The sequence below is a fragment of the Podarcis cretensis genome, assembly GCF_951804945.1.
Source record: "Podarcis cretensis genome assembly, chromosome: 9".
Taxonomy (NCBI): Eukaryota; Metazoa; Chordata; class Lepidosauria; order Squamata; family Lacertidae; genus Podarcis; species Podarcis cretensis.
In genome coordinates, this window is record NC_137178.1 from 71844731 (window position 1) to 71859978 (window position 15248).

Consider the following 15248-nt stretch of genomic DNA (forward strand, 5'->3'; position numbering starts at 1 on the left):
TGCCTTTGCTCTTCTCTCTTCTTACCTCCCACATTCTCCTTGCCTACTCCTTGCACCTCCCAGTTCCTCCTCTGTTATCACTTACTCCCATCTCACCATCTTTTACAATCCTTGCTCTCTCCATTCTCTTTACCTTCTCAAACTTTTCTATACTTTCTTCCTTCTACTTCATTTCACCTGCTCATTATTGCCTACCTCCTTCAAATTTTCCTTTCCTCACTTTCTTCCACCTTATTATCACCTTCTCTGCCACCTTCGATTCACTTCTCTGTGACTCTTGCTCACTTTTAACATCAGCAGACCTGAAATCAAAGTTAGCAGCACTTATCACTCTTGGAACCTAGTATACTGTAGGTGGCAGTTGTCCTTTCTTGCCCGTTAGCTGTATAATGCTTTGAGGAAATTTCCAATTCTTCCACATTCAAGCACCATATGGCTGTAGCTCCAAAACAAGTGTTTTTTTCCCTTTCAGTTTGCAAAATCTTACCATTTTATCATTCAACTAAATAAAATTAATTTTCATTCCAAATCAACACTGAAATATTAAAGTGGCATATTTACTTAAGAGTAAGTCCTATTAAAATAAAGGATTTGCATATTAATTTAATTAAGAATAACTAATGATATCCTCCCTTTCATACAGATTCCTCCTTCTTTCTGTCACCTGTGGACTCCTTTCTCTCTCTCTCTCTCTCTCTCTCTCTCTCTCACACACACACACACACACACAGTCACCTGTCTCCTCCTTGTATCAGCTTTATTGTTTTGTTTTACTTATTTCCTTTTTAAAAATTATGTATTTTATTCTGCAAACCACCCTGATATTTTCTAATGAAGGGCAGTAGAAAGAAAGAAAGAAAGAAAGAAAGAAAGAAAGAAAGAAAATAGAAGCCAAACTAGCTGTAAGGATGTGGAATATAGTGCCACTCCTTGCTACACATACCGTATCTACTTCCTGCTATGTACTGAGAATTTGTCACTATTTTATTCTCATATGCAAATGTCTGGGCAATAATAATCCTAAGCAGCCAAAAAAAATGCAATGCTTTCACAGTTTTAATATCAGAATGGCTAAGGACTGGTTCACACATGGACGTACACCACATGTTCACTTAACACTTGGTGACTTGCAGTTGAATGTGCAAGCTAAGAAGCACTGAATGTTTGTTGACATGAGGTAATAATAGGTAGATACATGGGGAATTTTTTTAGAAGATCAAGGTGTGGGTAGGTGGGTGTAAACTAGCTTGTGAGCATTGATGTCCTCCAGCACCAGTTCATCTCCTTTAGGGCAGCCCTTTAAACCGCAAGGGAACTTTACAGATATGGTACTGTACTATATTTGTGTTATCACAGAACAAGAGTTGAGTTAGCCATCTGTAAAGCAGCCCTTTCCTCACTTGTACACCATTTAGGGTTTGCATCACACTTAAAAAAAAAAACAAAAACCTCATGCTCGTTTAAAAATGTAACATTTGAATGTGAGAAGCAGATGTTTCCATACACATGTCTTGAATGCGAATATTCATCAGACAGACAGACAGACAGAGGCCATTTGGTGGCAAATCCAGATTTTATGCAACATAGTGTGTGAAATAGTGCTCAGAAGATCTCTGTGATAAACATCTACTGTGTAAGCTGAGGGGGGGGGATTGTAGCTTTTACTGTATTGAATCATTTGAACCATTGCTTCTAACCCTGCCGACAGGTGAGTGCATGTGAAACCTTGTGTGGTGCTTTCTTAAGAAGCAGCTGCAGATCTAAGCTTTAAACAAGAACCATTTCCTCAAAGAGCCCATAAAATCCAATCATCCAGTGCAAAACAAGTTTCAGAGCTGGTTTCCAGGAAGGTTTGCTTTATCACAGTGACATCAAGTGCCAGGTCTTTAGACCAGCAGTACAAATAGACAGGAACACAGGTAGTGGGGAGAAACTGACAGCATGATCTCATGCACATTTATTCAGGAATAAATCCCAATTAGCAAAACTCAGTTTATTCCCATGTAACCCTGTGCACACTTAACTTGGGTGTTATGTCCCATTAAACACAGCAAGACTTACTTCTGAAAAAACATTGGTAAGTCTTTACGTCTTTATTTTATGGACCCTTAAAATTTCCAATAGGCAAAGAAACCCAATAAATATGTGCAGTTCCAGTTTTCCATCTCAGTTCCTATCCTTGCTTCTTATTTTTTTGCTATGTTTTCAAATAATTACACTTGACTAATTTCCTGCTTAATAATATGAAACTGTTTTCTCTTTTTCTTAAAACTAATGGTAAGTTACCAAACAGGATTATATGGTAATAATAATAATAATAATAATAATATTTTTTTATTTATACCCCGCCCTCCCCAGCCAAGGCCGGGCTCAGAGCGGTATGCTTTAGATGTATATAATAATGTACATAATTGAGCACTGCAAGTGAGAATGAGCAAAATATTGTGGATTTGCGAGGGCTGGGGAGGCAAAGAGAAGGAAAGACCATTTCTTCCCCCTTTCCATCACCTGCTGCCAATAACTTCTCTCTATTTACCTTCCAGCCCACACAACCAAAAATGCATCTTGAACAGGTTATTAATCCTACATTTTGCATAGGTTCAAGATTAGGGGCCTTTAGAGTCAAAGAGCATTTTACACAAATCATGGCCAAGATTGCAAGGCCTATTTGAAAATACACACCCAAATTCATTGTGTATTGTTGCTTTTCTTACAGAAATCCCACCCCCCCCCCCAGGAATGTTTAAATATTTAGCTTCCCACCAGGAGTTACCCTATCCTCATGGTCAACACATGAAGGCAGTCTACTTTCCTACTTCATCCTCTGGTATGTAGAGGAACTGTCACACCAGAGTGAGAAGTTGTAAAGGTAAAAGGTAGAGGACCCCTGGACGGTTGAGTCCAGTCAAAGGGTGTGGCACTCATTTTGCTTTTCAGGCCGAGGGAGCCAGCCTTTGTCCACAGACATTCCCGGTCACGTAGCCAGCATGACTAAACCACTACTGGTGCACAGAGGACCATGACGAGTGCCAAAGCACACGAAAATGCCATTTACCTTCCTGCTGCAGTTATACATTTCTATCTACTTACACTGGTATGCTTTCAAACTGCTAGGCTGGCAGAAGCTGGGACAGAGCAACAGGAGCTGACCCTGTCACATGGATTCAAACCGCCGACCTTTCAATTGGCATGCCCAAGTGGCTCAATGGTTTAAAACATAGCACATCCCTAGTTAGCACAAGCTTCACAAAACATGGAAGGGAATCTCTTGTAGGTGGTCTTCATCTTGGTCTCATTTTTGGCCACCATCCTTCTGCACCACAAAACATTTAATACCACAACCATTTTTTACCACATACATTAGTTGTTGTTGTTTTATTCCGGCATTGCAGGGGGCTGAGCTGGAAGGCCCTTGGGATTCCATTCTATGATTCTAAGTATTAAAATGCTGGTACTCCATATGTGACCATAATCATTCATAATTGCCAATAACTGCCTGTGCCAACATTTCCCGTCATTTCTTAGAAACATTTTCTCAGAGCAGAAGCAAAATGGCATGGGGGTGCTAATGGAAGGGCAGGGAGTAAGATTGGGGTTGAAAGAAAGCACAGCTGCCTGGCATTTGTTTAGGACCCCAACCCTAGCCCAAATTAATATGAATATCATGGAAGTGAAAAGAACCATGGACAGGCAATACCCACTTTGTAGAAGCGTTGCTGACCCAACGGCTGCTTAGAGAGCTTAGTTACACTCTGATTGACATCCTTTCTTATAACCTTAGAGTCTGGCTGTGTTACTCAGCTGTGGGTGTGAGATGTTGGTACAATAATATAGGAATCAAAGTGTTCTATGACTACAGAAGGAAGATGTTATTGAGAACATCAGCAGAGACTTGAAACCTAGGGAAGCAGCCATTTTGAGATACTGTGGCAAACACTAGTCAGTGTTTGCCAAAGTTGACTAGTTCCAACAACACTTCAATCACCTCTGGTCTTTTTATGAAGTTTACAGTGGCAATTATTACAGTGGGATTGCAAATTTCTTTCCCCCCCCCCCCTTGTACATTGAAAAGCCACAGGGTAGTCAAAATTTAGCAGGTGAATGTGTCATTATGCCTTCCCTCTAACAAGGAAATGATAGGCTTATATTCAACCAACAAAGATTCTGTTAAAAACACACAGAATCCTAGCCAGAAGAAAAATAGTAAGTTGACAACTGAATGAATTAATAGGCACAAGTTAAAAGTGGAAAAAAGAAAAGAGTGGGGGGGGGGGGCAGCAACAGAATCACAGGGGGTGGAGGAGAATTTAACCCATTAGTCTCACCTATTGTGGTCTCTATGAAAATTATTCCCCTGAAGCTACAACTTACATGAGGAGGGAAGCCTTCACAGGGCAAATATGCTATGCAGATATAGCATAAGCTGCCTACATACATTTAAAAAAACAACAGCAACGGCACATCAGTTGCAATCATGCAATGGACATTAAATCTAGTTTGGCCCAGAGTGGCCAGGTCTTTTGAGGGCAAGAATCAAGAAGGTGAAGCCTGATGGGAGATGGACAAATCCTATTAGCATGCAGTAATAATAATAATAATAATAATTTACTTATACCCTGCCGAGTAGGGGACATCCCCTGCCAACTTAACAGGCGGAGATTGACAGCAAAATCTCTTGGCATCCGTCTGGATCGTGGTGCATGTCCACCCCCAACCTAAATATATTTACTTGGATATGGTGACGAATTGAAGAGCATATGGTTGCAGATTCACAGACTTCATTTAGACTTTTAACCAAACACCTGCAGCCCTCCCATTCACCAAAAAAGTTTGCTTGGGGTGAATAGCGCTGCAGAAACCTCTGATCGCACCCCAAGACCTGGGAACTCATTTTGGGGGATTCCTGACTCACAAGGTCTCTCTATGAAGTAAAAAAAATGGGGAGCTGGGAATAGCAAAAGTTTGCTGCTTTCAGCTTAATAGGAATAAGGGAAGATATATACCCTGCTCCTGAACCCTTGGCCCCCAAAGTGACATACAGGTAACATCCGTCATACCCCTCCAAGCAACAAGTGCCAACGATCCCTGCGGTGACACGCAACCATCCAGCTTTTAGCATTGGCCACACCTGGAAAAACTGAGGCAAGTTTTGAGCTTAGCCCAGCTGCTTTGGCGGGCCAGGGAGGTCGTTTGCCCCAGACGCCACCCCCCCCAAAAAATCCCCCACCATTGCAACCCTTATGCACGCTTAACTTGGGGGGTGGGGTTGAATTCACAAGTGACATGATGCACAGTAAACACGCATCGGGGGAAGTGGGGCTGCAAACCTTAATTGCACTAAAGAGAGGATAGGGAAGCAAGCCGCTCCGACTGTAGATCGCATATATATGCACAGCAGGCTGCCGGAAACGCCAGGAAGGAGAGGGATGGGCGACCCAGTGCCGGCTCCATTGCATCACCAACGCGGGTTTTTGCAGGCCCGTTTGGGGAGGAGAGCTGGGGGGGGGGGGGAATGGCGGGAAAAGGCAGCTCCGCCTTCCAGTCCGCGGGAGGCCTGGTTCCTTCTCCCCCTCTCACCTCGCTCACCAGTCCCTGCCAGTCGCTCTCGGTGCGGTTGTTGGAGTTCATGGCGGCGGCTGGGCGGCTCCAGCAGCTGCCGGCGGCGAGCAGCCGGGTCTCCTCAGCGCCGCCGCCGCCGCCGCCGCCGCTCCTCCTCCTCCTCCTCCGGCTGCTTGAGCGCGACGTGGGCTTCGGGGAACACAGGCCGGCCGCCGAGCCTCGCGTAGAGGCGGGGCCCGCGCTGAGGCGGCCTCGCCCGTCGCCTGCACCTGCTCTTCTTCCAGGGCTGCGACGCCTCTTTTTGCGCTTTAGAAAGAAAGAAAGAAAGAAAGAAAGAAAGAAAGAAAGAAAGAAAGAAAAGCAGCCTCTGAGCGTGAGGGAAACTTAAGGCGTGCTTGCTTGTTGGCCACGTAGGCCTGAGGCATTTTGGGGCCTGAGGTGAACCCCGAGGCCTTTTTGGCGCCTGAGGCGAACCACAAAATGCCGCCTCCTCTCCCTTCTTTCTCTGAGGGAAGAAAGGCTGAGTAAGGAACAAGGGCGATGGACTAGATGACCCTCAGGGTTCCTTTTCAGCTTTATGTGATCTTGATTAGGCGGTTGCCTCACCTTGCCTGACAGGTGGGCCGGCCCTGCTGTTGGTTGTTAACACATTTGAAATACTTGCCCCTCATGTTCACTTCTTCAGTAGCCTGCAACAAAGCGACTGTAAACGTTAGCAACAAAATCAGGGGTAAATAGACCAAATGGAACAAACAGCACGCAGACCTAGTGGTGGGAGGAAAAAATCCTTAAATAAGAGACACAGGGGAATGATTAATGGACTTCAATGTCTGTACACTAATGCGCAAAGCATGGGAAATAAACAAGATGAGCTTGAGCTCTTGGTACAGCAAACTAAATATGACATAATAGGCATCACTGAAACCTGGTGGGATAAGTCCCACGATTGGAATGTAATAATGGAGGGATACAATCTATTTCAGAGAAACAGACCAGACAAGAAAGGAGGAGGAGTGGCGTTATATGTCAGGGATGTGTATACCTGTGAAGAGATCCAAGATTTAGAACCTCAAAGCCAAAGTGAGAGCATTTGGGTCAAAATTAAGGGAGAGAAGAATAACTGACCTCATTGTGGGAGTTTACTATAGATCCCCAAGCCAAACGGAGGAAATAGATGATGCCTTCCTGGAACAGATGGCCAAGCATGCAAAAGGAAGGGAGATAGTAGTAATGTGGGACTTCAATTACCCGGATATTTGTTGGATGTCAAACTCAGCCGAGAGCATAAGGTCAAACAGATTCCTCACTGGCCTTGCAGACAACTTCGTTGTCCAGAAAGTGGGAGAAGCAACAAGAGGAACCGCCATTTTAGATCTGGTCCTAACCAATGTTGATGACCTGGTTAGTGGGGTAGAAGTGGAAGGATCATTAGGCGCGAGTGATTATGCTCTTCTGAAGTTTACTATACAGCGGAAAGGAGCAGCCAAGCATAGTAGGACTCAATTTCTTGACTTTAAGAAAGCCGACTTCATAAAACTTAGGGAAGTGCTGGGTGAGATCCCATGGACAGTAATACTAAAAGGAAAGGGAGTTCATGATGGCTGGGAGTTTGTTAAGAGGGAGACAGTAAAAGCACAACTTCAGGCAATATCAATGAGACGGAAACATGGAAGGTGCCTAAAGAAGCCAAGGTGGCTATCTAAAGAACTTTTAACTGAGTTAAGATTTAAAAAGGATGTGTACAAAAAATGGAAAAGGGGGGAAACCACCAAAGAGGAATTCAAACAAATAGCCAGCACGTGTAGACACAAAGTCAGAAAAGCTAAAGCACAGAATGAACTCAGGCTTGCTAGAGAGGTTAAAAGCAACAAAAAAGGCTTTTATGGGTATGTTCGTAGCAAAAGGAAGAACAAAGAAACCGTGGGGTCACTCAGAGGAGAAGATGGTGAAATGCAAACAGGGGACACAGAAAGGGCTGAACTCCTCAATGCCTTCTTTGCCTCAGTCTTCTCCGATAAAGAAAACAATGCCCGACCTGAAGAATTTGGAGCAAATGATTCAGCAGAGGAAACAGCCCAGAATAACTAAGGAGATAGTACAAGAATACTTGGCTAGTTTAGATGTATTCAAGTCTCCAGGGCCAGATGAACTGCATCCAAGAGTATTAAAAGAACTGACAGATGTGATCTCAGAACCACTGGCAGTCATCTTTGAGAATTCCTGGAGAACAGGCGAAGTCCCAGCAGACTGGAGGAGGGCAAATGTTGTCCCTATTTTCAAAAAGGGGGAAAGAGAGGACCCAAATAATTACCGCCCAGTCAGTCTGACATCAATACCAGGGAAGATTCTGGAGCAGATCATTAAGCAAACAGTCTGTGAGCACCTAGAAAGGAATGCTGTGATCACCAATAATCAGCATGGATTTCTGAAAAATAAGTCATGTCAGACTAACCTGATCTCGTTTTTTGACAGAATTAGATGAAGGGAACGCAGTGGATGTAGCCTACCTTGATTTCAGCAAGGCGTTTGACAAGGTGCCCCATGATATTCTTGTAAAGAAGCTGGTAAAATGCGGTCTTGACTATGCTACCACTCAGTGGATTTGTAACTGGCTGACTGACCGAACCCAAAGGGTGCTCATCAATGGTTCCTCTTCATCCTGGAGAAGAGTGACTAGTGGGGTGCCACAGGGTTCTGTCTTGGGCCTGGTCTTATTCAACATCTTTATCAACGATTTGGATGATGGACTCAAGGGCATCCTGATCAAATTTGCAGATGACACCAAACTGGGAGGGGTGGCTAACACCCCAGAGGACAGGAACACACTTCAAAACGACCTTGACAGATTAGAGAACTGGGCCAAAACAAACAAGATGAATTTTAACAGGGAGAAATGTAAAGTATTGCACTTGGGCAAAAAAAATGAGAGGCACAAATACAAGATGGGTGACACCTGGCTTGAGAGCAGTACATGTGAAAAGGATCTAGGAGTCTTGGTTGACCACAAACTTGACATGAGCCAACAGTGTGACGCGGCAGCTAAAATTCTGGGCTGCATCAATAGGAGTATAGCATCTAGATCAAGGGAAGTAATAGTGCCACTGTATTCTGCTCTGGTCAGACCTCACCTGGAGTACTGTGTCCAGTTCTGGGCACCACAGTTCAAGAAGGACACTGACAAACTGGAACGTGTCCAGAGGAAGGCAACCAAAATGGTCAAAGGCCTGGCAACGATGCCTTATGAGGAACGGCTAAGGGAGCTGGGCATGTTCAGCCTGGAGAAGAGGAGGTTAAGGGGTGATGTGATAGCCATGTTCAAATATATAAAAGGATGTCACATAGAGGAGGGAGAAAGGTTGTTTTCTGCTGCTCCAGAGAAGCGGACACGGAGCAATGGATCCAAACTACAAGAAAGAAGATTCCACCTAAATATTAGGAAGAACTTCCTGACAGTAAGAGCTGTTCGACAGTGGAATTTGCTGCCAAGGAGTGTGGTGGAGTCTCCTTCTTTGGAGGTCTTTAAGCAGAGGCTTGATAACCGTATGTCAGGAGTGCTCTGATGGTGTTTCCTGCTTGGCAGGGGGTTGGACTCGATGGCCCTTGTGGTCTCTTCCAACTCTATGATTCTATGAAATACTGAACTATTATTATTTGTAACCTATCCATTCTTAAGGAAATCAGCACTGAGTGCTCACTGGAAGGACAGGTCCTGAAGCTGAGGCTTCAATATTTTGGCCACCTCATGAGAAGAGAAGACTCCCTGGAAAAGACCCTGATGTTGGGAAAGATGGAGGGCACAAGGAGAAGGGGACGACAGAGGATGAGATGGTTGGACAGTGTTCTCGAAGCTACCAGCATGAGTTTGACCAAAATGTGGGAGGCAGTGGAAGACAGGAGTGCCTGGTGTGCTCTGGTCCATGGGGTCATGAAGAGTCGGACACAACTAAGCGACTAAACAACAACACCAGGATCCGCCGCCCAAGGAAGTTGCCTCACCTTGCCTGGCAGGTGGGCCGGCCCTGCTGTTGGTTGTTAACACGTTTGAAATGCTCATCCCTCACGTTCACTTCTTCAGTAGCCTGAGACAAAGCGACTGTAGATGTTAGCAATAAAATCAGGGGAAAATACTGAAATATTATTGTTATTTGTTGTACTGTCCTTCATCCGAAGATCACAGGATGGTTCACAGCGTAAAAGCACAAAATCCAAAACAGTAGCAAACAAACAGAAGGACAACACACCCTGCCCAGGCACATTTAAAAGGCCTTGGGTTGTTTAATAAGCCAGTGGACTGGAAGAATAGGAATGCCCAGTGCTTAAAGATATGTAATGAAGGTGTCAGAGAGCATTCCACAAATCAGGAGCCATTGCAGGAAAGGTTTGTTCTGCTGCCACCATCCAGAGCTCTTGAGGAGGCACACAAAGAAGGGGCTCAGATGAAGATGGAAGTAATCTTCTTTGACGATCACTCGTAGCCGAGTAAGATTGTCTTCTATAAACATGGTTTTAACAATGAATCCACAGTGGGGACATTGGTTTCCAGGCGGGAGTTGATCACGGTTTGGATTTGCCAAATCAGGAGAAAGCCGCACTCACAGAGCTCAGCTGATGCTGGATTTTGGCATCAGTGTTGGCCCTTGTGGAAAGATAACTGCCCAGGTAGGAGAAGTGATCAACATTTTCCAACGTTACAGCACTGAGTTTTATTTGTGGTGTTGCAGAGGGGTTATTTTGTACTTGTTGGTGCAGCACTTTGGTTCTTTGGTTGTTGAGCGATAGGCCAAGCTTTTCATAAGCTTCTGCGAGGTCATCCTCTGGGCGTGCACACACTGCATTGTCATCAGCATACTGAAGCTCTATTATGGAAGTTACGGTAACCTTACTCTTTGCTTTCAGCCTGCTCAGATGGAATCTTTGGAGGAGTTGGAGAGTTGCATGCTGACCAATGCACAGTCTTCGCAGTAAGGCTCTGTTCCCATGGCATGAGTAGTCATGACGACCAGTAGATTCTTATCTGCTACAGCCTTCATGCACCTTCACAGCCATTGTAACCTACCACTTGTTATCATGTGCCTGTTCTGTCGTTGAGGACTTCTTGGATCATTCTTTGTCTAGCTCTTCCCTTTGACCTTACCGCCTTGGGTGACCCTGCTGGGAGTACGAGATTCCCGACGGCTTCACTCACAAGGGTCATAGGAATGTGCAAGCCCGCTCACCATGACAAGGTGATGATCCAGCGACTGAGAGATGGAAGTCTAAAGCACTTTGACAATAACCAGGGGCTAGAGTTTTTTTATTGTAAAATGCTTTTTTATTTTTGCGTTTCTGCCCTACAATGAGTCCCGAGGCACTCAGAAAACATAACAAATCTCAGCTTGTTGGCATCCGTCTGCCTCGAGACACAATGGAGTATGCTTTCTGGGGTGAAGTCAAGCCACTGCGGTAGCAGCCCTGAAGTAACTTCGAAGGGCGGTATGTATGGATGTCCTGGGTTGCCCAGATGACAAGACTCCTGTCTCGGCCTCGCTGATATGGTCCAAAGGAAAGCAGAGCAATATGTTTGGCACCAACTTGGCTGCAGGAGTTGTCTAGAAGGTTTAGGATCAGAGTTTTCCTTCTCCTAGATGGGCTACCCAGTCAGGCAAGCTCCATCTGCCCCTCACTTGCTGCTACAGCACATGCAGTTTAATACTTTGTTTAATACTATATTTCTACATACCACAGGGATGTTGATTTTAAAGAATGAAAGAAAAAAGAAAACACTCAGAGTGTGGTTACATAGATATAACGTAAGGTTTTGCATGGACAAGTACATCTGTACAGTATTCTCAACTTTTCTCATTTTTGTTGTGGGATGCGTATTTGTATCTGTATGTGTGCCAGTTTTAATACTCTGATTTGAATAGGTTTAGATTAATATTGTGGTATGTCTTAGCAAGTCTATTAACAATTTATACTTTATTTTTTATAAAAATGAATAAATGTGGAACACGCAGCTGTGATATCTTATGTATCATGTATAACTGTTCTCAATAATATTTCCTGTTTTGAACCTGAAAAGGCATGCAATCTGCTTTCGTGGTCCTGCCACTAATTTTCATCTGCAGATATCAAGGATTTTTCCATAATCCTTGGAGATAGAGCACCTCAGACCTATCTATCTATCTATCTACCTATATGTCCAGTTCTCTCATATATATATATATATATATATATATATATATATATATGAACTGCGTGTGTATATATATATATATATATATATATATATATATATATGTACAGTGGTGCCTCGCAAGACGAAAATAATCCGTTCCGCGAGTCTCTTTGTCTAGCAGTTTTTTCGTCTTGCGAAGCATCCCGATTAGCGCTATTAGCGGCTTAGCGGCTTAGAAAAAGGGGGGAGGGGAAAAACTCACAAGACGTTTTTGTCTTGCGAAGCAAGCCCATAGGGAAATTCGTCTTGCGAAGCGCCTCGAAAAATGGAAAACCCTTTCGTCTAGCGGGTTTTTCGTCTTGCGAGGCATTCGTCTTGCGGGGCACCACTGTATATATATATATATATATATATATATACACACACACACCATATTTTTTATTCATATATATATATGAATGAACTGGACATTTCCACATTACTGTATATGCCTGAAGCATATAATGCATCATAATGTCTCAACAAGGCATTACACCTCCAGCATCTATCTGTCTCAGGCAGTGTATTCATATAAAGATGTTGTGGGGTCCAGTATACCCAAAACATTATTTTTTGCTGGATCAATCTTAATTTTAAATTGTAAGGAAACATCATGTATAGATTCTAAAACAATTTCCATTGCTTGGGTTGTATAGCACATTCTAATTCCCCATTCCATTCCTTTAGCCGCCTGTGAAGATCCAATGATGTCAAAGCACTCAGAGCAGATGGCCCATAATTACACATCAACAGGTGTTGTGACTGAAGATAATACCATTCAGCATTCATGGGTAAGTGATATTTAAAGTACAATATTGTATATGGTCCAAATTATTCAGCTGATCTAATGTACAGCTCCCACGGTCATCATACTATCACATAAATTTGAAACCTCATCAATTATTAAACTGTTGTAATGTAAACGTTATCTTTTCAACAGCCTGTACTTCCTTAAAGTTTCAGGAAGTAAGACATAACAGTACCTGAATTTAGAAATCACTAATCATCAAATTGGGACACGGGTGGCACTGTGGGTTAAACCACAGAGCCTAGGACTTGCCGATCAGAAGGTTAGCGGTTCGAATCCCCGCAACGGGGTGAGCTCCTGTTGCTCAGTCCCTGCTCCTGCCCACCTAGCAGTTCGAAAGCACGTCAAGTGCAAGTAGATAAATAGATACCGCTCTGGCGGGAAGGTAAACGGTGTTTCCGTGTGCTGCTCTGGTTCGCCAGAAGTGGCTTAGTCATGCTGGCCACATGACCCAGAAGCTGTACGCCGGCTCCCTCGGCCAATAAAGCGAGATGAGCGCCGCAACCCCAGAGTCGGTCACGACTGGACCTTATGGTTAGGGGTCCCTTTAAATCATCAAATTAGGTTTCTGCTTTCTTATATATTCTAATTACCTCTTTTAACTTCTCAGGTTCATTTATAATAATTGTCAGGGGACTGCCATCGGAACAGGGGAGAAAGCCAGGGGGATACAGAGAGCCTCTGCCGCTCCTGAGGAGCAACGCCTTGTCCAGCGGTGGAGAAAGCCACACCTCCAGTGGAGCAGAGTGGGAAGGGGGCAGCCAAGCGAGGGGACGGCTCGAAGATGCTACTGAGAGCCCAAGCGCCTCACCTAGCCCAGCTGGCCAGGCCCAGCTTATGCAGAGGGATGAAATGTAAGGAGGGAAGGCGGAGATTTGGGGTGTCTGAGTTCTTCTGTTGGGGGAGAAACCGGAAGGGGCCACTCCCGGAATCTGCAAGTGACTGAGATGGACATGAACTTTCTGGTTCTGCACTGTAAATAGTTTGCACAAATAAAAACCTGCTAGAGACAGGTCGGAGTCCTGCCTGGTTACTCGTGGTCCACCACCTCACCACCTGACAATAATGTTTTTTAAATGATTTTCTGGACCAGTAGAATGCAGTTTCAGTCTCAACGCTGAATCTGTCCCAGCTTCTTCTCCCTGGCAAAGCTCAAAAAGAAATGAATCAATTTTCCATGAGGGCAAGAAGCTGCTTCCCCTTTGCTCTCTCAGGGACACCACACATTATCAAATGTATTTCCCATCTTAATTATCTTAAAATATAGTCTAGAAGCTTGGAAATAAGTAGGTAGCATCACCAAACCCCCACTTTCCCTGACATACTGGCAAGATTGTATTTTTCTTCAGTTATCTCTATTTATGATCACTTCCAATTATTTTTATTCTCTGAGGCTTTAGCTTCCTCAGTAGTGCTCTTCAGTAGAAGAAAGGTGGCTCATTTTAATCCTGTTATCTTGCTGCACATAAATTTAGTGAACTTATTTGTTTGAATATTAAATGTGTGTGTGTGTGTATCTACACACACATACGCAGACTTGAGAAATGAAGTAGGATTAATGAATCTGAGATCAGAGTGTAAAGTAAAAAAAAAATTAACATGCCTTATGCCTATATTCTTTTGCATTGCATATTTGAAGTTTGGTGACCTTTACCTAGCTGTTGATTGCAAGTCATAAGTGATGGTAGACAAATATGACCTGTTTTGTTTGTTGAGGTAACATATCTAGATCATCAATAATATCATCTGTTGACATAAGTGAGGTATAGTGCCATGTTTGTCTTGCCATGTCAAAAATGGTACCAGTATGAAGAGAGCCTGATACTTTGTAGTCCTGTACATAGTATTATGCAGCTAGACATATTTATTTATTTATGCTTTGATTTTTAAAAAGACCTAAGACATATAGAAATACAGTTATGGAATTCAAAAGTGGAGATAATCATCATTATTTTATTTATTTTTATACAGTCTTCCAGTTTCCCCCAGAACTGGGATTCAAAGCGACTTACAAAAATTAAAGCCAATATGGATAAAACACTGATAACTAAAAGCATGTGAAAGATAATAGTTAAAATTAATTAAATTATAATATAATGTAAAAACATTATGACTTGTTTTATTTCAGAACCAAAACTGGTCTCTGCCACCTTAGGATTTCTCTCAATATTTGGAATTCAGAAGCCATCCTCTTTCTGGGTTCTTGCCCTCCTTATATTATCTGAATACAGACTCTTCCTCTCTCTGGATACTAAACAAGATGGTCTCCTGTAAAGGGTGGTCCCATTAAGGAATTTCATGCTCAAAGCATCCACATTTATCATTGCATGGTTGAAATGTAATGCTGCGTTCGGCAGTACCTATGTGCAAATTTTTAGTTTGCTAGTAATCAATCGTGGGGCTTTAAAATAATCAAAATCAATTAGAGAGAAACTTTGTAACACTAGTATGACAAAATGGTTTGTTTCAATTATACTAATGGGTCGCAGCTGGAATGAATTGATGGATTCCCCACTGAAATCAATGGAGCTGAGAATTGGCAGGAGCTCTGGAAAGCTTCTCAGGAACTGTGGCAGCGTTGGAGGCAGCACCCATAACAGTGCTTCCAGTGACCATCTGCAACATTCTTCTTAAAATTACCTTTTAAAGAAACATAAGAATTGCTTTGATGGACCAGACCAAAGG

The 15248-nt window shown here is 43.3% G+C and overlaps 1 protein-coding gene and 1 long non-coding RNA gene across 7 annotated transcripts in view; one reads left to right on the forward strand and one right to left on the reverse strand.

Annotated features, from left to right (window-relative positions):
* CCDC149 (coiled-coil domain containing 149) overlaps positions 1–5856 on the reverse strand; it is a 57147-nt gene extending 51291 nt beyond the window's left edge. For 2 of the 4 annotated variants that reach the window (XM_079989748.1, XM_079989749.1), the window contains exon 1: positions 5578–5736. In XM_079989748.1, the coding sequence (XP_079845874.1) occupies positions 5578–5628 (51 nt within the window). In that variant the 5' untranslated portion in view covers positions 5629–5736. Of the gene's footprint in view, positions 1–5327; positions 5436–5577 lie in introns of those variants that run through there. The other 2 variants (XM_079989750.1, XM_079989751.1) reach the window with 2 other exon arrangements.
* Positions 5857–10368: 4512 nt separating this feature from the next.
* LOC307223653 lies at positions 10369–14625 on the forward strand. Of its 3 annotated transcripts, none has more exons than XR_013842154.1 (3): positions 10369–11348; positions 12443–12546; positions 14535–14625. It is a non-coding gene; the product is annotated as an uncharacterized lncRNA (long non-coding RNA). The 3 variants fall into 3 exon arrangements; XR_013842155.1 differs by lacking the exon at positions 14535–14625 and adding an exon at positions 13174–13575; XR_013842156.1 differs by lacking the exon at positions 14535–14625 and adding an exon at positions 13174–13575 and having other exon boundaries at positions 10369–10784.
* The last annotated feature ends 623 nt before the right edge of the window (positions 14626–15248 follow it).